Consider the following 23,173-nt stretch of genomic DNA (forward strand, 5'->3'; position numbering starts at 1 on the left):
ACTGAACAAGGACTAGGAAGGATGGCTGGGACTTACCACTCCAGAGGCAGACAGCGGTGGGAAAGCCAGACTCCGAGGGCTGTTCCCATGTTGAGTGGCGGCTGAGATCACGGCTCATTATAGCTCATTACAGCGCTACGCACAGGGGAGGGAGACCCAATAGCTAGAGGGCCCGGAGGCCTGTGGAGTGGTTATTTATACTACTGCCACCAGGGGGCGGGCACCTCACAGCCTGACTTCTCTCACCAGGTTTGCTTTCCCTAGCCTTCAAGGCTTTTAAGTGATTTAATATTTACAAACTGAAAGATAACATGGGTGTAATTCCATGTGGTTCCCACCCTGTATTTCACCCCCTCCGGTGGAAACTGCAGTTCTCAGGTCACCGGTATGGGTTGATTCTGTGTCTGTGTGTGTATATATATATATTCCCCCCCCATTTTTTCAATGGTCCTGCCTTCACTTCCCTCCTAGTTCACCCTACAACTACCACTACTTCCAGATGTTCCAGACTTTTCTAATCATTCCTTTATGTAGACACACGGACATAGGAAAACTCTTAGGAACACAGACACCAAAATGCCAAGCGTGGTCATGTCTAGGTGCTCGGAACCCTTCCTTCTGCTGACCTCCTTTATCTAAAAATGTAAATGGGGCGGGTGGCTGCTCAGTCATGCACCCAGCCCAGGTACACCAGCAGCACATGGGATCAAGGTGGAGCTCAGACGGCACCGTCATGTCCCTTTCCTGGGAGGTGGCAGCCAAGGGAAGCCAAGCCCGCACTTCCATCCCAGCGGGCAGCTGGCGCTGGGCGTCTCACTGTCCCCAGCAAGGGCAGCAGCAAAATGTGGGTCCAGTCACGCCACTGGCCACTGGTTGTCACCCTCAGCGCATTTCCTTGCTTCATCTCCCCGTCTTGACTTCCTACTCTAACGCCTGTGTCTAGCCCTGGCTTTTTTTTTTTAATATTTATTTCCTTTTTGTTGCCGTTGTTTTTATTGTTGTTGTAGTTATTATTGTTGATGTCGTCATTGTTGGATAGGACAGAGAGAAATGGAGAGAGGAAGGGAAGACAGAGAGGGGGAGAGAAAGACAGTCACCTGCAGACCTGCTTCACCACCTGTGAAGCGACTCCCCTGCAGGTTGAGAGCAGGGGCTCAAACCGGGATCCTTACTCTGGTCCTTGGGCTTTGCATCACGTGCGCTTAACCCATTTCGCTACCGCCCGACTCTCAGCCCTGGCTTTCTTACTCCTTTGTCCGGCACTTTGTCATAGATGTTACCTACAGATCCACTGTCCGACGCAGCCAGGTACATAAACACACACACACACACACACTGAATAAGCAAGTGGCGATGGAGCCAGGTGGTGGTACACCTGGTTAAGTGCACTCAGTACAGTGCGCAAGGACCTGGGTTCAATCCCCTGTCCCCCACCTGCAGAGGGAAAGCTTCTTGAATGGTGAAGCAGAGCTTTAGGTGTTTGTCTCTAGGCCCCCTTCTCCAGCTAATTTCTGTCTGTATCCAATAATAAATAAGTAAAAAATCTTTAAAAAAAAAAAAAAAAGTGGCGACTTTTAAGGATGTGACTGGCCAGACGCCTGTGTTTCCTTCAACACTGCAGTCCTTGGTCAAGACATTAAAACAAAGTCGGGGCAGAGGGCAGAGAGTCAGGGTAGAGAGTATAATGATCATGCAGAGGCTCCGAAGCCCCAGGTTTAATCCTCCACACCACCATAAGCCAGGGCTGAGCAGCACACCAGTTAAAAAAAAAAAAAAAAAAACTTGTTTTATTGCACTAAAGTCAAAGACTCTCGGGGGTGGGGAAGGTTCAGGTCCTGGAACACGATGGCAGAGGAGGACCTAGTGGGGGCTGAATTGTTGTGTGGAAAACTGGGAAATGTTGGGTGTGTACAAACTACTGTTAATCATCCCCCAATAAAGAAATTTTAGGGCAGAGGGTAGATAGCATACTGGTCATGCAAACAGACTCTCATGCCTGAGGCTCCAAAGCCCCAGGTTCAATCCCCCGCACCACCATAAGCCAGAGCTGAGCGGTGTTCTGGTTAAAAAACTGATGTAAAACTTGATACCTCTGTAATAACATTAGGAAACAAATTGTTTTACAAGTCCCATAGCAGCATGTCTGATTTATTTATTATTATTATTATTATTATTATTATTTGCCTCCAGGGTTATTACCTGCACCATGAATCCACTGTTCCCGGAAGTTTTGTTTTTTTTTCCCTTTTGTTGCCCTTGTTGTTTAACGTGGTTGTGGTTATTATTGTTGTTGCTGCTATTACTGTTGTTGTTATTATCGATATTGTCACTGTTGGATAGGTCAGAGAGAAATGGAGAGAGGAGGGGAAGACAGAGAGGGAGAAAGACAGACACCTGCAGACCTGCTTCACCACCTGTGAAGCGATTCCCCTGCAGGTGGGGAACCAGGGGGCTCGAACTGGGATCTTTACACCGGTCCTTGTGCTTTGCACCATGTGCCTTTAACCCACTGCGCTACCGCCCGACCCCCACAAGTCTAATTTACTAAACTCTCAGTTCTCAAAAGCAGAAGTTTCTCTTTAATTATAGAAAGTTCCACCTCGCCCTCCCTCCCTCACCCGTCCTTCCAAATCAGGTCCTCGAGCCCTGAACCCCCCCAAGGCACAAAGGACAAGAGGGCCCCAAAGCACCAGGGGTCCCCATCCAACTGGCACAGCCCTCATGTGGGGACAGGGAGGGAGGGGGCGGGGAGGGGGCAGTCACACAAGAGCCTTCTGCAACATGTACCAATGTACTCCGGTGCCCGGCGGCTCCAGGCCTGGCCAGACCACTGCCCCGCGGCGGGTGGGCAGACCTCGTCAGGGGCCTCCTCTCAGGAGTCATTTGGAAGCCCAAACAGCTTCACAGTCCCCGCTTCCCGGCTGCTGTCGTATTTGCCATCCTTGTCATCGCAGGCAAAGGCCAGCAGAGGTCGCTTGGGGTGCCAGGCCACAGTGAAGGTCGGAGACTCACACTGCACCTCCCACAGCTTGTCTCCTACAAAACCAACAGAGAAGCTGATCAACGCAGATCAACGCAGATCATCGCATCGGTTAGAAGCTGCCCCCGCATCGGGAAGCTGCCTGCACAGGCCCGCTCGCTGGCCCTACGGCTGGGGACACAGAGGCCAGGTAACAAGCAGGCGAGACAGGTAATGATTGAAAAAACTGTAATTATGTGGTCTGGGAGGTGGCACAGTGATAAAGCTTTGGACTCTCAAGCATGAGGTCCTGAGTTCGATCCCCGGCAGCACATGTGCCAGAGTGATGTCTGGTTCTTTCTCTCTCCTCCTATCTTTCTCATTAATAAATAAAATCTTTAAATATATATATATATATATATATATATATTAAAAAATGTAATTATCTGTGACAGAGGAGAGAGCCAGGCATCATTACTCTGGCACGTGCAATGTCGGGTACAAACTCAGGACCTTAGTGCCACCTCCTGGGCCAAGGTAAGCAACGACTTTTAAACTCCACCTTACCAAGAAGCAGGTGATGTAAGTCTTACCACGTCTCCAAGAAGCGCACAGCAAGCAAATCACTGCCTTCAAAGTCACAGACTCTTCTTCTGTTTTTTTTTTTTTTTTTGCCTCCAGGGTTATCGCTGGGGCTCAGTGCCTGCACTAAAAATCCACTGCTCCTGGAGGCTATTTTTTTCCTTGTATTGCCCTTGTTGTTTATTGTTGGTTATTATTATTATTGTCGTCATTGTTGTTGAAAAGGACAGAGAGAAATCGAGAGGGAGGGGAGATAGACACCTGCAGACTTGCTTCACCGCCTGTGAAACGACACCCCTGCAGGTGCGGGACCGGGGGTTCGAAATGGGATCCCTACATGGTCCGAGATTGGCACCACATGCGCTTAACCCGCTATGTCACAGCTCTGCCCCCCTCAGATCCTTCTATTAAACCATCACTCCTTGCACATTGATTGTTTTTCCCCCAAATATTTGTTCCTCCAACTTAACTCTGTCTCAGCCTCAGGGTTAAGACGAATGTAGTAAAACATTTGCACCGTGGTGTCAACTGAAAGACCGTTTGACTATGGTGTTTCTATTTCTGGAAAGCTCTTTATTTATTTTAAATTTTTTTTTAATTATCTTTATTTATTAGATAGAGACAGCCAGAAATCAAGAGGGAAGGGGGAGATAGAGGGAGAGAGACAGAGAGACACCTGTAGCACTGCTTCATCACTTGCAAAGCTTTCCCCCTGCAAGTGGGGACCAGAGGCTTGAACCCAGGTCCTAGCGCATTGTGACGTGTGTGCTCAACCAGGTGCACTACCATCTGGCCCCTTCTGGAAAGCTCTTTAAAAATGAACGTATGGGTAGGGCTGCAGGTGTCTATCTTTGTCTCCCCGTCTTCCCCATCTCTCTCCATTTCTCTCTGTTCTATCCAACAATGACGACATTAATAACAACAATAATAACTACAACTATAAAACAAGGGCAACAAAAGGGAATAAATATTTTTTAAAAATAAGGGAGTCAGGTAGTAGCGCAGCAGGTTAAGCACACGTGGCACAAAACACAAAGGACCGGCATAAAGATCCCAGGTTCAAGCCTCCGGCTCCCCACCTGCAGGGGAGTCGCTTCACAAGCAGTGAAGCAGGTCTGCAGGTGTCTTTCTCTCCCACTCTCTGTCCATTTCTCTCTGTCCTATCCAACAACAATGACATCAATAACAACAGTAACTACAATTAAAAAAAACAAGGGCAACAAAAGGGAATGAGTAAATAAATAAATAAATAAATAAAAATGAATGTACGGGAGGAGGGAACCGGGTGGTGGTGCACCTGGTTGAGCGCACATGTTACAATGCATAAGGCCCCGGGTTTGAGGCCCCGGTCCCCACTTGCAGAGAGAAAACTGCCAGTGGTGAAGCAGGACTGCAGGTTTCTCTCTGTCTCTCCTCTATCTCCCCCTTCCCTCTCGATTTCTGGCAGTCTCTATCCAATAAAGATAATAAAATACTTTTTAAAAAATTAATGTACATACATGTGTGGACAGAGAGGGTTTGGTTGGCAAAATTCTACCTCAGAGATAGTTAACCATGGGAGTCGGGCTGTAGTACAGCGGGTTAAGCGCAGATGGTGCAAAGCACAAGGACTGGCATAAGGATCCCGGTTCGAACCCCGGCTCCCCACCTGCAGGGGAGTTGCTTCACAGGCGGTGAAGCAGGTCTGCAGGTGTCTATCTTTCTCTCCCCCTCTCTGTCTTCCCCTCCTCTCTCCATTTCTCTCTGTCCTATCCAACAACAACTACAACAATAAAACAACAAGGGCAACAAAAGGGAATAAATAAAATAAATATTAAGAAAAAAAAGAAAAAGAGATAGTTAACCACTTTCACAATGCCAGGATCTGACAGACTAGGCTGTCTGTATGAGCAACACACGGAGTCAGAGTCAGTCAGCCTCAGCCTCAGTCTCTCCCTCTCTCTCTCTGCGTGTGCGTGTCAGTGATTCCAGAGCTGACTATTCCCGTTGGAGTTTCTTTGGGGCGTTAGCTCCACGTCATTTGTCTTGGGATTCATTCCAGTAAGAATTTTAGACTGTTTAAGAAAAGCAGAGTAGGAGTCAGGCTGTAGCGCAGCGGGTTAAGCGCAGGTGGCGCAAAGCACAAGGACCGGCATAAGGATCCCGGTTCGAGCCCCTGGCTCCCCACCTGCAGGGGAGTCACTTCACAGGCGGTGAAGCAGGTCTGCAGGTGTCTATCTTTCTCTCCCCCTCTCTGTCTTCCCCTCCTCTCTCCGTTTCTCTCTGTCCTATCCAACAACGACGACAACAATAACAACAATAATAACTACAACAATAAAAACAACAAGGGCAACAAAAGGGAATAAATAAAATAAAATATTAAAAAAAAAAAAAAAAGAAAAGCAGAGTAGAGTAGAGAAATGATCCCCACGTGCACACCCACACGGTGGCGTCAGCGAGGACACCCTGCTAACTTATCAGGGCGCTTCCTCTCCGGAGTGGGAGGAAGGTGCTGCCCTTGCGAGGCTGGCATTACTGTCGGAGCGCAGACAGCAGCACACCGTCAAAACCAGGGCCTGCCGTACCCACGCTCAGGAACGTGACAAGAATGATGGCAACTTGCAGGACTAGGCCCTCACGAGAACGCTTGGCCCGCTGCCCGTGGATGCAGGTGCTAGGGCTGCACCGACCTCCACGACCGTCGTGCCTTTAACATTCAGCCTACACTAGGGAGAAATTGAAAGTGAAGACCAACACCTTAGAGGCATCTTGTGTGGCCCAGACAGAGGGAGAAGACGCCCCAAGGGACAGGCAAAGGAGAACCACAATGAGATGCCACCTCACCCCTGGGAGACTGGCTCAGGGCGACAAGAGGTGCCAAGTGCTGGCGAGGGCTGGCTACACTCAGTGGGGCCGCAGACCAGTGCAGGCCCTGCGGAGAACAGCGTGGGAGCCCTTCCAGGAAAGTGGAGGCACACTATGGTCCCGAGACACTCCCGGGCCTATGCCCACGCACGCACGCACGCACGCACGGGGAAGCACTCCCCCTGAAGGGCACACGCACTGTGCTCACAGCGGCAGCACTACCTGCAAGAGTCCAAGTGTGGAAGCAGAAAGATGCCCAATGCAGATGACGGGATAAGGCAGCAGGGAGGCAAGTATCCAGTGCAATTCTACTCTACCGTGTTAAAAAAAAAAAAACAGCAGAGACTGCATCATCTGGAACAAAACAGATGGAACTGGAGGTGGTTATGCTAAGTAAAATAAGGCCCGGTGAAGGATCACTACCAGACGGTTTCACTCACACGTGAAATCTAGATCACTAAAGCAAACTCATAAAAAAAAACACGAACCCAAACTAACAGACTGTGTGAGACACTCGGGGAGGACCTTGGTGAGGGTACAGTGACTGGCACGCACCATGTATGGGGGCATGAAACTAAACCCCTGAAATCTTAAAATGTGTAAGCCACTAATAATAACCCTCAAAGGTGTGGTCCGGGAGGTGGCGTAGTGGATAAATCACTGTACTGTCAAGCATGAGGTCCTGAGTTCAATACCCGGCTGTACCAGAGTGATGTCTGGTTCCTTCTCTCTCTCTCCTCCTATCTTTCTCATTAATAAGTAAATAAAATCTTTTAAAAAAATGTATAAAAAAATAAAAATAAAAAAATAATAACCCTCAAAGGATTTGTCTATTTAGAAAAGGATGGTGGTCGGGGGCAGCCTGTAGTGCAGCGGGTTAAGTGCACATGACAAGAAGCACAAGGGCCAGCTTAAAGATCCCGGTTCTAGCCCCAGCTTCCCAATTGCAGGAGGGGTGACTAGGAGGGGTCATTTCACAAGCAGTGAAGCAGGTCTGCAGGAGTGTCTATCTTTCTGTCTTCCCCCTCTCGATTTCTCTCTGTCCTATCCAACAAGGGTAACAAAAGTGGGGGGAAAGATGGCCTCCAGGAGCAGTGGACTCATGCAGGCACCGAGCCCCAGCGATAACCCTGGAGGCACCAAAAAAAGAGAAAAAAAGTAGTCACGTATGATACATCCCTGAAAGGGCTCTATGAGTGGAGTCGCCTTTATATGAAGTGACCAGGAAACGACCGCAATGGCCTGAATAGGTCGTTTTGAGACCTGAGAGCAAATGTTATGACCACTGTCCTGCGGTGTGGTCTGCTCCTTCTCAAGTCTGAGGCACAGAGCTCGGCAGTCCCTCTAGGGTGCTCATGAGACGACAAAGCTACAGTGGACCCAGGGACAGTGGTCACAGAACTACTTGTCACAGAGCACAGATGACAAGCCAGGCACCTGACTACCGTGCAAATTACAGACAGACCGGCACAGAGCTAAGTGCACTCTGGGACGATAAATGGAATCCAGACCCGTCAGAGTTCAAAAGCCACACGAGGCTACAGCTTCCTGCCGGTGGAGTTGGTGGGGCCTGAAGCAGGGCTACAGAAAGAAGCCATGGGTGGCCGGCCAGGCCACACCCACTGAGGCCTATGAACAGTGGAGCGGTATAAACCAGGGGATTTCAACAGCTTGACTTCTCTTCAGAATTCCCATCTAATTTGAAATTCTTCTGCTGAAGTCTCATGTATAAGCCAAAACAACCAAATTACATTTCAAATGGCCATCTGCAAAGTCTTTGTGAAACGGACTCCACTTTTCTGCTTTCAGGTTCTTTTCAAGTCACATTCACTTACACAAGTCCGTAACTTCTTTTTTTTAAATTAATTTATTTACTTATTCCCTTTTGTTGCCCTTGTTGTTTTATTGTTGTAGTTATTACTGTTGTTGTTATTGATGTCGTCATCACTGGATAGGACAGAGAGAAATGGAGAGAAGAGGGAAAGACAGAGAGAGGGAAAGAAAGACACCTGCAGACCTGCTTCACTGCTTGTGAAGCGACTCCCCTGCAGATGGAGAGCCAGGGGCTCGAACCGGGATCCTTACGCATGTCCTTGCACTTTGCGCCACCGGGGCTTATCCTGCTGTGCTACCGCCCGACTCCCCCCAAATTCCTTTTAAGTGTGTATAATTTTACAGATCCGTAGAATAAAGACACCACGGTGCACAGTATAGTCTGATGCTGAGAGAAAGGTAATTTTTTTCTCCCTCCTGCCATCTGAATCTTTAACTTTTTCATTGTAAGTTCCACTACAATGGAAAAATCAAGTTACTAAAACATGGGAACTTCCCTGAAGTGCTTCCCTTCGGGCTGCCCCTTTCTTTCCTCTCTGCTCCCTTGTCCCTCAATTGTAAGGCACAAAGAAACCTGTCACTAGGAAGCGCGTCATGGCACCAACACACAGAGATGGGGACACGGGACAGGAGGCCCCGACGGCCACAGATGACAGACAGCAGAGGCCGAGACAGACCCAGTGGAATACCAGTCTGCAATCAGAAAAATGAGGTGCCCTCAGCCTTCTGACGGCCCCACACGTCCCTTACCTGTCTCCACCTCAGATATGTCAATGAAGTGATCTTCTGATGCTGACGCCAGCATTTTCCCATCGTGGCTAAAACTGAGCGTCCTCACAGGCCAGTCCAGTCTAGGACACGGGCAGAACAAAGCAGACATGAGGATCACCCAGTAAGAGGGCAGGAGTCCAACCCACATGAAATCAGGCAGAGGCACCCCACACGGAAAGCCCAGCAGAGTCGCCTACCTGGAGAAGCAGCGAACGCACACTAACTCGTCCACGTCCCAGAGGCTGACCAGGGCGTCTGCGCTGCCTGTGGCAAAGTACTTCCCCGTGGGGTCGAACTTGATACAGATGCAGTTGGAAGGGTGGGCATTGATAGACTGCACGGGCTTCAGCTCGGGGTAGCTGAGAAACGAGACAGACAGCCATCAAACTCGGGAAGAGGGCTGTGACGCTAGCATGACAGCTCGCATTCAGCATCAAGACAAGGTATATAGTTAGCACATCTCCCACAAGGAATGGCTTGGGAAGCTGCTTTGAAGATGGCTTGGCGGAAGTAAAGCAGTATGATGAGTCGGGCGACCCAGATGTGGCTGACCATCTCATTGCCTCCCTGGATGCAGCACGCCAAGCCCACTGGCAACAACTCACGGAAAGTCTGAACTTCACCCACTCAAGTAGGAAGGCCTGGAAGCTTCTTCACAGACTGGGTGCCGGTAGCCAACCCCCTCCCGTCTCCCATCCTCCCGTATCTCCAAACTCAGTGGCCAGTCACCTAACTCAAGTTGGACGTGCTAAGATGGACCCAGTCTGGAAAAGAGAAATGTCCCACGAGTGGTCATCCCACTTCCAGTTATCTTGTCCATCTCCAAAACTCTCTCCCTTTACACTGTCTGAACTGGAAGACGCTTTGAAGAGGGTTAAACCGGGAACAGCTGCTGGCTATGATAACAACACCCCAGAACTCATTCTTAACCTGGGTCCCGCGGCAAAGAAGTGGCTCGCTTCATTCCTGTCCCACATCTTGGAATCTGAGTCTATGCCCAAAGTTTGGCGTCGTGCGAAGATTATAGCGGTTTTGAAACCAAAGAAAGACCCAACACTTGCCGCCAGCTATAGACCAATTTCTCTCCTCTCCGTGTGTTACAAACTCCTTGAGAGGCTGCTTCTGTCACGTATTTCTCATCTTACAGAGAAATTCCTATCACCCGCCCAAGCTGGTTTCCGCCCAGGAAGATCTACCTGCAAACAAGCCCTGGCCCTCTCAACTTACATTGAAAATGGATTCCAGAAGAATTTAAAGACAGGTGCTGTCTTTGTTGATCTCACAGCAGCCTATGACACGGTCTGGCACCGTGGTCTCCTAGTCAAGATCTCAAGATGCCTGCCTCCATGGGTGGCCAACACTATATCGTTTCTTCTCCAAAACAGAAGATTCCGGGTGCATCTGGATGACAAGTCTAGCAGATGGAGACCTGTCTCAAGTGGCCTCCCCCAGGGCTCTGTTCTGGCTCCTACGCTACTTAATATTTACATCAATGACCTCCCAGAAACTTCTTCAAGGAAGTTCATCTACGCCGATGACATCTGCTGTGCAACTCAGGCATCCAAGTTCAACATCCTCGAGGAAACACTCATGAAAGACATGTCTCTGATATCTGATTACTGTAAAAAATGGCGACAAATCTCTAGCACTGCAAAAACGGTATCATCTGTTTTCCATCCACACCATGCCTCGGCCTCGCGTGAGCTTAATGTGCAGCTTGGCGATACGAGAATCCGGCATGAAGCCCCGCCAGTCTATCTTGGCATTACTCTTGATCGCACTCTGTCATTTCACGATCATCTCATAAAAACTGCAGCAAAGGTGGGCGTGAGGAATAACATCATTGCAAGACTGGCCAGCTCCTCATGGGGCGCGAGCGCTTCCACACTACGATCATCATCTCTGGCATTGTGCTATTCCACTGCAGAATACTGTGCCCCAGGATGGTTCCGTAGCCCCCATGTCCACTTGGTCGATTCCAAATTATATTCCTCCATGAGGATCATTTCTGGAACCATCCGTTCCACCCCGGTTCCATGGCTGCCAGTTCTTAGCAACATCGCCCTGCCAGATATTCGTCGGGATGTAGCATCATCTAAGTTCATTTCCCACGTCTACACTCGACCGGACCTGCCAATATACGCGGATATCTTCGCCCACCCTGTCCAACGCTTGACGTCTCGTCACCCAATCTGGTCCCCTACGCCTACACTGAACTTCTCTGTTCCAGACTCTTGGAAACAGAGTTGGCAGTCAGCTGAGGTCAAGAACAAACACCTCATCACAGACCCCTGCAAGCGTCAACCCGGCTTTGACCTAGCACGTTATGATCGGGCCCTCCTCCATCGCTATCGAACAGGCCATGGCCGGTGCGCCGCTATGTTCCATCGCTGGGGAGCCAGAGACGACCCGAACTGCCCCTGCGGCTCCAGACAGACTATGACCCACATAGTCAACGACTGCCACCTCTCCAGATTCAAAAGGAGGTCTCGAAACTTGACATCAGGCTCAACCTGACGCTGTTGACTGGCTACGGAAGAAGGGCAAACGCTAGAAGAAGAAGAAGCATGACAGCAGGAGACACTGAAAAAGAAAATCCACAGAGGCAAAGACAGAAACAGGCTGGGGATTCAGATCCAGCTGCCACCACCCATGTCCAGCGGAAGCCAAAACTCCCACCTTCTTCATCCCATAAAGAATTTTGGTCCGGTCCGGGCCAGGTGATAGTACACCTGGTTGAGTACACATTACAATGCACAAGGACCTGGGTTCAAGCCCCCGGTTCCCATCTGCAGGGAGAAAGCGTTGCTGTTGGTATCTTCTAATTCTGCTTTTAAAAACCCCTTCTGTTTCATTTGGTTTAAATCCCCCCTGCTTAACACTGCATTCTATTTACATAACCACTGCTGTCTATTTACATAAATCACTTTTACATTTACATAAAGCACCACCTTCCCTCCAAGGCACTGGTGGTTTAGTGGCAGAATTCTCACCTGCTCCACCCCCTCTCCTTGTCACACCCTGATCCTCTCCTTGTCACACCCTGATTTTCACCAGTCACTTTTCTCTCCACCCTCTCTGCGTCACATCCTGTTCACACCCTACTTGGGAAGTATATATAAAGACAACATTGTTCGTTTTAGTTAGTTGTTAGTTTAGTCTAGCTTGGTATAGATTGCGCTGCGTCCTGCATGAATAAAGAGACACTGCGTACAGCTCAACCATGAGTCCTGGGTCGTCTGTCTCCCGTCAATGAAGCTCAGCCCGACAGTTGCAAGTGGTGAAGCAGGGCTGCAGGTGTCTCTCTGTCTCTCTCCCTCTCTATCATTCCCTTCCCTGTGGATTCCTGGCTGTCTCTATCCAATAACTAAATAAAGATAAAAAAAAAAAAAAAAAGATTTAAAGAAAAAAAAAGAATTTTGGTCCGTACTCCCAGTGGGGTAAACAACAGGGAAGCTTCAAATAAAGGGGGTGGGACATGGAACTCTGGTGGTGGGAACTGTGTGGAATTATACCCCTATTACCTTACAATCTCATAAATCATTAGTTAATCACTAATAAAAAAAAAAAATAAAGAAAGAAAATCCAAATATATTATTTTAAATTATCTTTATTTAGTTATTGGATAGATAGAAATTGAGAGGGAAAGGGAAGATAGAGGAGAGAGAGACACCTGCAGCCCTGCTTCACCACTCATGAAGCTTTCCCCCTGCAGGTGGGGACAGGAGGCTCAAACCCGGGTCCTGATGCACTGTAACATGTGCACTCAGCCAGGTGTGCCACCACCATGCCCCTGAAAATCCAATGACCTTTACTGAGATTAAAATAAAGATTGTGGGAGTCGGGCGGTAGCACAGCAGGTTAAGCGCACAGGGTGCAAAGTGCAAGGACCGGCGTAAGGGTCCCGGTTCAAGCCCCCGGCTCCCCACCTGCAGGGGAGTTGTTTCACAGGTGGTGAAGCAGGTCTGCAGGTATCTGTCTTTCTCTCCTCCTCTCTGTCTTCCCCTCCTATCTCCATTTCTCTCTGTTCTATCCAACGACAATATCAATAACAACAATAACTACAACAATAAAACAACAAGGGCAACAAAAGGCAATAAATAAATATTTAAAAAGTACTTTAAATAAATAAATAAATAAAATAAAGATTGTGGGAGTCGGGCAGTAGCACAGTGGGTTAAGCACACATGGTGAAAAGGGCAAGGACCGGAGTAAGGATCCCGGTTCGAGCCCCCAGCTCCCCACCTGCAGGGGAGTCGCTTCACAGGCGGTGAAGCAGGTCTGCAGGTGTCTGTCTTTCTCTCCCCCTGTCTTCCCCTCCTCTCTCCCCATTTCTCTCTGTCCTATCCAACAATGATGACATCAATAACAACAACAATAAGACAATAAGGGCAACAAAAGGGAATATTTAAAATTTAAAAATATTGTAAACAACAAGACTGAGAGGACACACCACATCCCTGAGAAGATGAGCCCAGAACAAAGTAAGTGAAAACTTGGAAGCAAACATCTATATGGGCCAAAGAGGAAAAGAAAATCAGACCACAGCAGACTGCTGGACAGTAATATCTTCCTGGGCTCCAGTTAAGAGACACAAACAAGAGGTCTGAGTGCAGCTACCCACTACAGAGAGATCTCAAATGCAAAGCATAATCGAAACAACATTTTTAAAAAGTATTGATTTGGGACAGAGACAAAGAAATCAAGGGGGAAAGGGGAGACAGAGAGGGCAAGAGAGAGACACCTGCAGACCTGCTTCACCGCTTCTGACGCTTCCTGGGCAGGCAGGGTGCAGGGAGTCAGACCGGAGCCCTCGCACGTGGCAACACGTGTGCCCGACTGGGTGCCCTCTGCACCCTATCTGGGCTCCAGTAGTCCAAACTCCAGGATGCTGTCCCAGGAAACCTTCCTGAGGAGTCCGGAGAATCGACAGCAGCCAGGCAGCTGGCTCCAGGCTCGAAGGAGGCCCAGGGCAGAGCACAGAACCTTGCTCTTGTTCTTTTTCTGCCTCTCGCTCATAAGACAAATGAGTCTACTTTAGAACACAGAGAATGGGGTTCGGCTGGAGGTGGACCTGGAGACATGCGGGAGGGCCTCGGCCCGAGCCCAGTCCCACAAGCAGCGCAGCAGTGCTGCAGCTGTCTCTCCTCTCCCCTCACCTTATACACTCTTCCTTTCTCCCTCACCCTCCCTTCTCTGTTCCCTCCTCTACCAAGAAGGAGAAAAAAACGACTTCTGGGAGTGGTGGAGTCATTACAAAAACCACTGGACCCCAGCGACACCCGTGGTGGCAAAAATGAAGGGAAGGGAGGGACATGAGCACCAGGAACCAAAAAGTGTGGACTTAGCAGCCGGGGCTGGTGCTGAGCACTGAGTACCTGGCTTTTTGCAGGAATGACAAAAGGAACGATCAAAGATGTAGCGGCCGTCTTCTCTGACAACACACGGTATTAACTTTCAGTGATTAAAAAAAATAAAAAGCACATGCCAAAAAGCAACATGTACCACTGTGAGTAACCGCACTGACAGTGGGAACAAACCAAAGCACCGGGTCCCGGACGCTTTACAACCCGGCGCCGAACTTCATCTCGACTCCACCGGCCCTTTCCCGGCGGGACTGCTCCCCAGCTGTTTCCCCTGCCATCTCCTGGCAAACCCGGCCTCCCCACAGCCTTCAAACAGGCCAGGCTCCTGTGCGCCTGCTCTCGGTGTGGCATCTGCCCCCTTTCTGCCACGACTTCATCTCCTCCTCGCTCTTCCAGGTCAGAAGCTGCCCCCTTCAGCGCCCACCCCCAGCGAGCAACTTGGGACTCTCCTGCCAACTCCCAGCCTCTGTCACAGAGCGACTCCCCCTCCTTTGCGCTGCTCACACAGGAGAGCAGAGAGAGCTTCCATCCCACAACTCGACTCACTTAAGAGTACAGATTTGGTGAGATCCTGACTATGTGCTCCGAGTACCAGATGGGGCACAGTCCCTGCCCGCATTCATAGGCTGATAAGAGATTCGACAGAACAGCGTGTAGTTATAATACGGACCAGGAAGGACAGAAATGAAGCGTCAAGCAGTCTAAGAAGTGGAACCAAGGATAAAGCACTGGACTCTCAAGCTTGAGGTCCCTACACTGATCTCTGGTATCACATATGCTAGAGTGTTCTGGTGGGGGTGGGGGTGGGCGTGTGTGTCTAATAAATAAATAAGTAAAATCTTTGGGAAGAAGTAGTTCTCTAACCTTAGGGGTTGGGGGATGATGAGAGGCACACCACCACCAAGCCCCCCGCCCCCCCCCAAATTTCTGCCATGGATTCCGAAGGTGTCTGGCCCCCAAGCTTCCCTGCTGCTGCCTGTCCTTTAAGACAGACTCACAGCCACCGCCACCGAGACAGCCCTTCACCTGAGGATGTTGATGCAGCCGTTGCCGTTGGTCAGGAAGAACATGTTGTTGTCGTTGTTCCAGGAGATCTCGTTGACCTCAAACTTGAACTGCTCCTCCGCCTTGGAGCGGTGAGTCTTGGCGTCAATAAAGGTCACCACGTCGTCCTTGTTGCCCACGGCGATGGTCTGCCCGTCGGGGCTCCAGCAGATGTTAATGTTCTCCCCTGGGGGCCCAGAGAGCGTCAGCAAGATGGCAACTTCCCCATCAACCTTTGCGGATGTACCCCACTACCTTAGACCCAAGCTCCCCTGGGTGCTCACTCACTACAAGCCTACTCAGTGGAAGACAGCTCACTCCGGCAGGGCACAAGCCTTACCAGGCAGCCACAGTCCAAGCCCTGGAACCACATGGGAGCACCACAAGACCAGGGGAAGCTCCATGGTAATGTTTCTCTCTCTGTTCCTCTTGAGGAACACTTTTTTTTTTCCTTCTTCTCTTCCTTTTTTGCTTCTACCAGCGCACAGCTCAGCCCTGGCTTATGGTGGTGCTGGGGACGGAGCCTGGAGCACCCATGCCTCAACAAGAATCTGTTACATGAACTGCTTTGCTGACTTGTGGCCTCCTCCCACCCATCCCTTCATCTGAAATAAAAATGAAAAGGGGGCCGGGCAGTAGCGCAGTGGGTTAAGTACACATGGCGTGAAGCACAAGGATTGTACAAAGATCCCAGTTCAAGCCCCCGCCTCCCTACCTGCAGAGGGGTCACTTTCACAAGTGGTGAAGCAGGTCTGCAGGTGTCTTTATCTTTCTCTCCTCTTCTCTGTCTTCCCCTCCTCTCTCAATTTCTCTCTGATCTATCCAACAACAACAGCAATAACAACAACAATAACAAGAGCAACAAAATGGGGAAAATGGCCTCCAGGAGCAGTGAATTCATAGAGCAGACACCGAGCTCCAGCAATGACCCTGGAGGCAGAAAGAATGAAAAAAAGTCAGCCCAGAACGGGTAGATCCTATCTGCTTGAGATCCTGATGCCAGGGAGGGGGAAGGGGTCCCATTCCTGTCAGAGGGAAACAACGCCGCTTACAGACCACTGACCTACAGGCCACTGGCCTCTAGAGTCCCCTACTGGGTCCTCACAATACTTCTCCGCAGGACACTTTGTCGTCCCCATCTCACAGGTAAGGGACCAGAAAAAAGAAAAACACAGTGTCGAGGCTCCGAAGGAACAGAGTCGAGAACTACACCCCAATTTCGCCCTAAAATCTCTTCTCTGACACCGAAACTGCCCCAGGTACAATCACATCCACCTAACAGCTACACTTTCTTCACTCCAGACTTCTTTGAAAGAAATGTTTTTTCACTTAAGCGGGCTCCCGAGAGTGATGAAGTCTACGAGCTAGCTCCTTTCTTTGCAGCAGACGTGCAGGTTCCGCACGTTCATCCACAGGCCACCCATCACTCCCGCACCGCCAGCCGCAGAGCAGGCAGGGCACTGCATCACTTCACAGACCGACTGGGCCGGGGAGACAGCGTAACGGTTATGCAAACAATTTTCAAGCCTGAGGCTCTGAAGTCCCGGGTTCAATCCTCCATGTCACCATATGCCAGAGCTGAGAAGTGCTCTGGTATTAAAGGGGGAAAAAAGTCTAGGGGCTAGGCGGTGGCACCCCCGGTGTTAAGCACACAAGTACTATGTGCAAGAACCCCCGGGTTCGAGGCCCTGACCCTCCACCTGTGACGGGTCCAGACGCTTCACAAGCGGTGAAGCAGGGCTGCAGGTGTCTTTCTCTCTCCCTCTCTATCTCCCCTTTAACACTATGCATCAGGGCAGGTGGGGAGGTGGCACAGTGGTTAGAGTTGGGCTCACAGGCATGAGGTCCTAAGTTCAACCCCCAACATCACATGTGCTCAGAGTGATGCACCAATTCACTCTCTCTCCTCCTGTCTATGCAAAAAACTAAAATTAGAATTTTTAATGAAAATAAAAGGGGCCAGGCGATAGCACACCTCGTCAAGCACACGTTACCATGAGCAAGGACTTGGGCTCAATCCCTCAGTCCCCAGCTACAGGGGGAAGCTTCACAAGCGGTGAAGCAGGGCTGCAGGGTCTCTGTCTCTCTCGTTCTTTATCTCCTTAGTCCCCTCTAGATTACTCTCCGTCTCTACCCAATAAATAAATAAATACTTTTTAAAAGAAAGAAATCTGGGAGTCGGGCTGTAGCGCAGCCGGTTAAGCGCAGGTGGCGCAAAGCGCAAGGACCGGCGTAAGGATCCTGGTTCCAAGCCCCGGCTCCCCACCTGCAGGGGAGTCACTTCACAGGCGGTGAAGCAGGTCTGCAGGTGTCTGTCTCTCTCCCCCTCTGTCTTCCCCTCCTCTCTCCATTTCTCTCTGTCCTATCCAACAACAACAGCTATAACAGCAATAACAACCACCACCACAACAAGGGCAACAAAATGGGAAAAAATGGCCTCCAGGAGCAGTGGATTCGAAGAGTAGGCGCTGAGCCCCAGCGATAACCCTGGAGGCAAAAAAAAAAAAAAAAAGAATGAATGAATGAATGAATGAATGAAAGAAAGAAAGAAGAAAGAAAACAACCCAGAATCCTTAGTGTCATGATTATCTGGAAAAGTATTTCATGATGGTCTTCCTTCCCAAAAGCACCAGGAATACTGACACATCTCATAAGCAATGGTACCTTCATCAGTAAAATATGTCCGGTAACGGCGTCTACGAGTTTATCTCAAGTGCAAATACATAGCGCGACTCCCGGCTCATTTTCTCCCAGGCCAGGGAGGCGAGCCCTTCCAGTCGAGCAGCGGTGTCCCATGTCCTCCACGCCTGTGCTGTCCCCTCCAGAGCTGTCCCTTCCCGCCACTGCACCCTGGTCACAAAACCCCTGGGACTTCGCCAAGAGCTGGCCCACGGGAGCGTCCCCGCTCTGGGTCCCCACCTCGGAGAGCCGGCCACCGCAGCGTGAACCATGTCTCGCCAGTGTCCCTGTCACTGCACCAGGAGATGAGGCCCCCCGAGGCGGAGGCGGTCTCTCAGCTCAGGGACTGACCATGGGGAGCGCCTCACCTTTGGTGTTCACAGTGGCGATGCACTTCGTGGTCCTCACGTCCCAGATGCGGATGGTTTTGTCCCCGGACGCGGTGACAAAGAGGTCCGGGTTGCTGGGGTGCCAACAAAGCTGGTCCACGCTGTCCCCGTGCCCCCGGTAATTGTTTTCTTTAACCTGGAAGCCAAGGATCAAAGTGTCACCTCACCACCTCCCTCCACCCGAGGCACCTCGCTGCTTCTGTTGTAGTTTTCAGATTTATTTACAAGGAAGGAGAAGCAGAGTTTCACTCGGGCACATGCGATGCCAGGGATTGAACTCGGGGCCACATCCTTGAGGGCCCAACACTCGCACGCGCCCCGGGGGGAGTCTGGTGACGGCAGAGTCCCGTCCTTCCATGGCCCTGGCCCCAAACTCTTCCTCTGGGCACCACCTCACAGATGCACCTGGCCCAGCAGTTTCCCTCACCCGCTCTTCCTGCCGCGCCCGGAAGCTGCCCACCCATCTGGGCCCATTTGGGCCCCGCTCTGCGGTTCCAAGATTCACCTGACAGCCTCACCAGCGGCAGCTCCAAGCGGCAGCGACCTCAAGAGCCCCCTCTAGACGATTCACCGGCTCCCTGCCCTGAGGGCCCCCCCTCCCCGTCTGTCTGCACGCCTCCGCTTCCTTTGCTGCCACCCTTCCGGGACCCTCTGTGGCTTTGAGTTTCATAAAGGAGTCGTCACTGTGCTGGGGACAGTGAAGTGGAGGAAGACAAGGCCTTCCGGCCTCTCTGTTTACCGCACCAGGTCCCCAACCCACCGCTCGCTCGCGCCCAGGGGAGGCCCTGTCCGTGTGTCCTCTGTCCTCGTGACACCTGCCTGCCCGCCACCCCATCCATCTGTCCATCCTCCACTGCAGGCTTCACCTCTCCAATCTCCTCTCCATCACACCTTCCCGGCCACCCCAAGGAGGGCTTCCTCACCTCCGCACCCCCGGGGCCCCATATCATCCTGCCAGATCATTCCACTCCTGATCTCACACCGCCCCAGCTGGATGGTCCCCGGATTCCCAGGCAGAGAGCTGGGAGGACACCCCGAGGCTGGAACGCAGGGAGCCATGTCTATGATGCCAGCAGACTCGTGTCCACAAGAGACTGGACCCCGAGCACCATGGCATTGGCCCTTCTTTACAGATACCAGCCTCCCCATAGTCACTCACAGCAACCAGCTTCACAAGTGACTTTTTGTGTCTACAGAGAGTACAACTTGTCTGGATTATTAGCAGACTCTAGGGTAGGAGCAGATTGTCAGGCCACCGACCAAGGCCACTTGGGTGACAGCAGAAAGGAACCCTGTTTGTGCTGGGAGGAAGGGAGACAGCCGCCAGTTTTTCTTTAACCAAGAAGTGAATCCTTGCTCTTCCCTTTATAAGTTAACCCCTGCCTCCCACCTGCTCCATCCCATTAAGAATTTTGGTCCCCCATGTTCAGCAGTGAAGCAATTACAGAAGCCAGACCTTCTACCTTCTGCAACCCTCAATGACCCTGGGTCCATGCTCCCAGAGGGATAGAGAATGGGAAAGCTATCGGGGGAGGGGGTGGGATATGGAGATTGGGCGGTGGGAATTGTGTGGAGTTGTACCCCTCCGACCCTATGGTTTTGTTAATTAATCCTTTCTTAAAAAAAAAAAAAGAAAAAAAAAAAAAAACAAGGACAACTAAAGGGATAATTAAGTGTTTTTTAAAAAAACATATACTGAAAAAATCACAGATATTGAAAAATAATTTTTAAAAATCAAGTTAAATAAAAAAAAAAAAAAGAATTTTGGTCCCTAGGGAGTCAGGCAGTAGCGCAGCAGGTTAAGCGCAGGTGGCAAGGACCGGCCTAAGGATCCCGGTTCGAGCCCCCGGCTCCCCACCTGCAGGGGAATCGCTTCACAGGCGGTGAAGCAGGTCTGCAGGTGTCTGTCTTTCTCTCCCCCTCTGTCTTCCCCTCCTCTCTCCATTTCTCTCTGTCCTATCCAACAGTGACGACATCAATAACAACAACAATAGCTACAACAATAAACCAACAAGGGCAACAAAAGGGAATAAATATTTTTTTAAAAAAAATTTTTTTTGGTCTGCCGAGCGCACACACTACAGTGCACAAACCAGGGTTCAAGCCCCAGCCCCCCACCTGCAGGGGGATGCGTCACAAGTGGTGAGGGGCAGGGCTGCAGGTCTCTCTCTCTCTCCACTTTACCCTCCCCCACCTCTCAATTTCTCTGACTCTATCCAAAATAAACAGAGAATCAAAAATAAGAATTTTGATCCATACTCCCAGAGGGGGAGAAATTATCAGGGGAAAGATGACCAGAGGGCTCTGAACCCCAATTCCAGCAGGACCCAGACAAAAAAAGAGGAAAAAAGGAAGGACACGGGCAAGTAAGGCATAGGTGTAAGGTGGCCGGGGAGGTGGCACAGTGGGTAAAGCACTAGACCCTCAAGCATGAGGTCTTGAGTTCAACCCCTGGCAACACATGTACCAGAGTGATGTCTGGCTCTTTCTCCTATCTTCATGAATTAAAGGACCCTGGTTCGAGCCCCCGGCTCCCCACCTGCAGGGGAGTCGCTTCACAGGCGGTGAAGCAGGTCTGCAGGTGTCTGTCTTTCTCTCCCCCTCTCTGTCTTCCCTTCCTCTCTCCATTTCTCTGTCCTATCCAACAACAACGACATCAACAATACATAAGTACAACGACGACATCGATAATAACTACAACAATAAAAAAACAACAAGGACAACAAAAGGGAATAAATAAATATTTTTTTAAAAAGAAAGAAACAAACAATAACTGATTGCGCCCAAGTCAAACACCCTGGGGTTGGGGGTGAGGGTTCAGGTCCTGGATCCTGATGGCGGAGGACGACCCAGTGGGGCTTGAATTATTATGTGGAAAACTTGGGGGGGGGGGAAGGCATGTTACGCGTGTGCCAACTATTTTATTTTATCGTCCACTGTAAACCATTAATTCCCCCAGCAAAGAAATTTAAACACAAAGGAAGAATAGCCCCCATCTGCGACCTGGGGAGAAGCACTGCGGTTTGCATCGCAGCGAACGGGGGCGGGGGGGACGGTGCGGAATTCCATCCCCGTTGCCTTGTGATGTCGTTCAAGTCAACATTAGGTCACGAAGAAAATCAAGGAATCGAGTGGCCGCTTGCTGCCTCAGGGTCACCGCCCCCGACCCCCGGCCCCGCCCCCTGCTCCCCAGCCCCCGGCCCTGCCCCCCGGCCCCGATCCCGACCCCCGGCCCCCGCTCCCCAGGCCCCGGCCCCGCTCCCCAGGCCCCGGCCCCGACCCCCGGCCCCCGCCCCCCGGCCCCGACCCCCGGCCCCCGGCCCCGACCCCCGGCCCCGCCCCCTGCTCCCCAGCCCCCGGCCCTGCCCCCCGGCCCCGATCCCGACCCCCGGCCCCCGCTCCCCAGGCCCCGGCCCCGCTCCCCAGGCCCCGGCCCCGACCCCCGGCCCCCGCCCCCAGGCCCCGACCCCCGGCCCCCGACCCCCGGCCCCGCCCCCTGCTCCCCAGCCCCCGGCCCTGCCCCCCGGCCCCGATCCCGACCCCCGGCCCCCGCTCCCCAGGCCCCGGCCCCGCTCCCCAGGCCCCGGCCCCGACCCCCGGCCCCCGCCCCCGACCCCCGGCCCCCGACCCCGACCCCCGGCCCCGCCCCCTGCTCCCCAGCCCCCGGCCCTGCCCCCCGGCCCCGATCCCGACCCCCGGCCCCGCTCCCCAGGCCCCGGCCCCGACCCCCGGCCCCCGCCCCCAGGCCCCGACCCCCGGCCCCCGGCCCCCGACCCCCGGCCCCGCCCCCTGCTCCCCAGCCCCCGGCCCTGCCCCCCGGCCCCGATCCCGACCCCCGGCCCCCGCTCCCCAGGCCCCGGCCCCGCTCCCCAGGCCCCGGCCCCGACCCCCGGCCCCCGCCCCCAGGCCCCGACCCCCGGCCCCCGACCCCGACCCCCGGCCCCGCCCCCTGCTCCCCAGCCCCCGGCCCTGCCCCCCGGCCCCGATCCCGACCCCCGGCCCCCGCTCCCCAGGCCCCGGCCCCGACCCCCGGCCCCCGCCCCCCGCCCCCAGGCCCCGACCCCCGGCCCCCGACCCCCGACCCCCGGCCCCCGGCCCCCGACCCCCGGCCCCCGCCCGCCCGCCCCGGCCCCGGCCGCGCTGACCAGCCGGTCCTTCTCCAGCAGGAACACGCTGGCCGTCTTGTCGAAGGAGCCCGAGGCCAGGCGGCGGCCGTCGCAGCTCCAGGCCACCGAGTGCACCTTGGCGCTGTGTGCCGGGAACTCGCGCGTCTTGCTGTGGCCGCGGAACAGCTCCTGCATGCCCAGCACGTAGCGCGTCGGGCCGCTGCTCACCGAGCACCAGGGCGCCAGGGAGCCCGGCCCGCCGGGGCCCAGCGCCGAGGGCCCCACGGCCGCCGCGGCGGCCGCCATGCCGAGCTCCCGGGCGCCGGCGCGGCCAGCGTGCCAGGGCGCGCTCAGACCTGCCGCCGCCGCCCCGCGCATGCGTGCCAGAATGGCCGCGCCCCCGCGCAGCCGCACTGGGATCCGCTCCCCAACCCGGAAGGGACTACGGCTTCCGGCGTGCCGTGCGCGCGCCCGCTGGCGTGCTTTCGAATTTTGCTTCCGGGTCAGGAAGCTGGCGTCTTGGCTGGGCTGCGGAGGGAGGCTGTCGGCGCTGGGGGCGCGAGGTCGGTCGTGCCGGACACCCACCTGGGCTCCTCGCGG

At 52.8% G+C, this 23,173-nt stretch overlaps 1 protein-coding gene across 1 annotated transcript; it reads right to left on the bottom strand.

Moving 5' to 3' along the window:
- Window positions 1-2,556: 2,556 nt before the first annotated feature.
- Window positions 2,557-22,964, bottom strand: THOC3 (THO complex subunit 3). Its single transcript, XM_060197199.1, has 6 exons — window positions 22,613-22,964; window positions 18,447-18,603; window positions 15,382-15,586; window positions 9,187-9,348; window positions 8,969-9,069; window positions 2,557-3,036 (listed from the first exon to the last, which is right to left on the bottom strand). The coding sequence occupies exons 1-6, from the start codon at window positions 22,949-22,951 to the stop codon at window positions 2,873-2,875; spliced, it is 1,128 nt and encodes a 375-aa protein (XP_060053182.1). The 5' UTR covers window positions 22,952-22,964; the 3' UTR covers window positions 2,557-2,872.
- Window positions 22,965-23,173: the final 209 nt, after the last annotated feature.

The sequence above is a fragment of the Erinaceus europaeus genome, chromosome 9 (assembly GCF_950295315.1).
Source record: "Erinaceus europaeus chromosome 9, mEriEur2.1, whole genome shotgun sequence".
Classification (NCBI taxonomy): Eukaryota; Metazoa; Chordata; class Mammalia; order Eulipotyphla; family Erinaceidae; genus Erinaceus; species Erinaceus europaeus.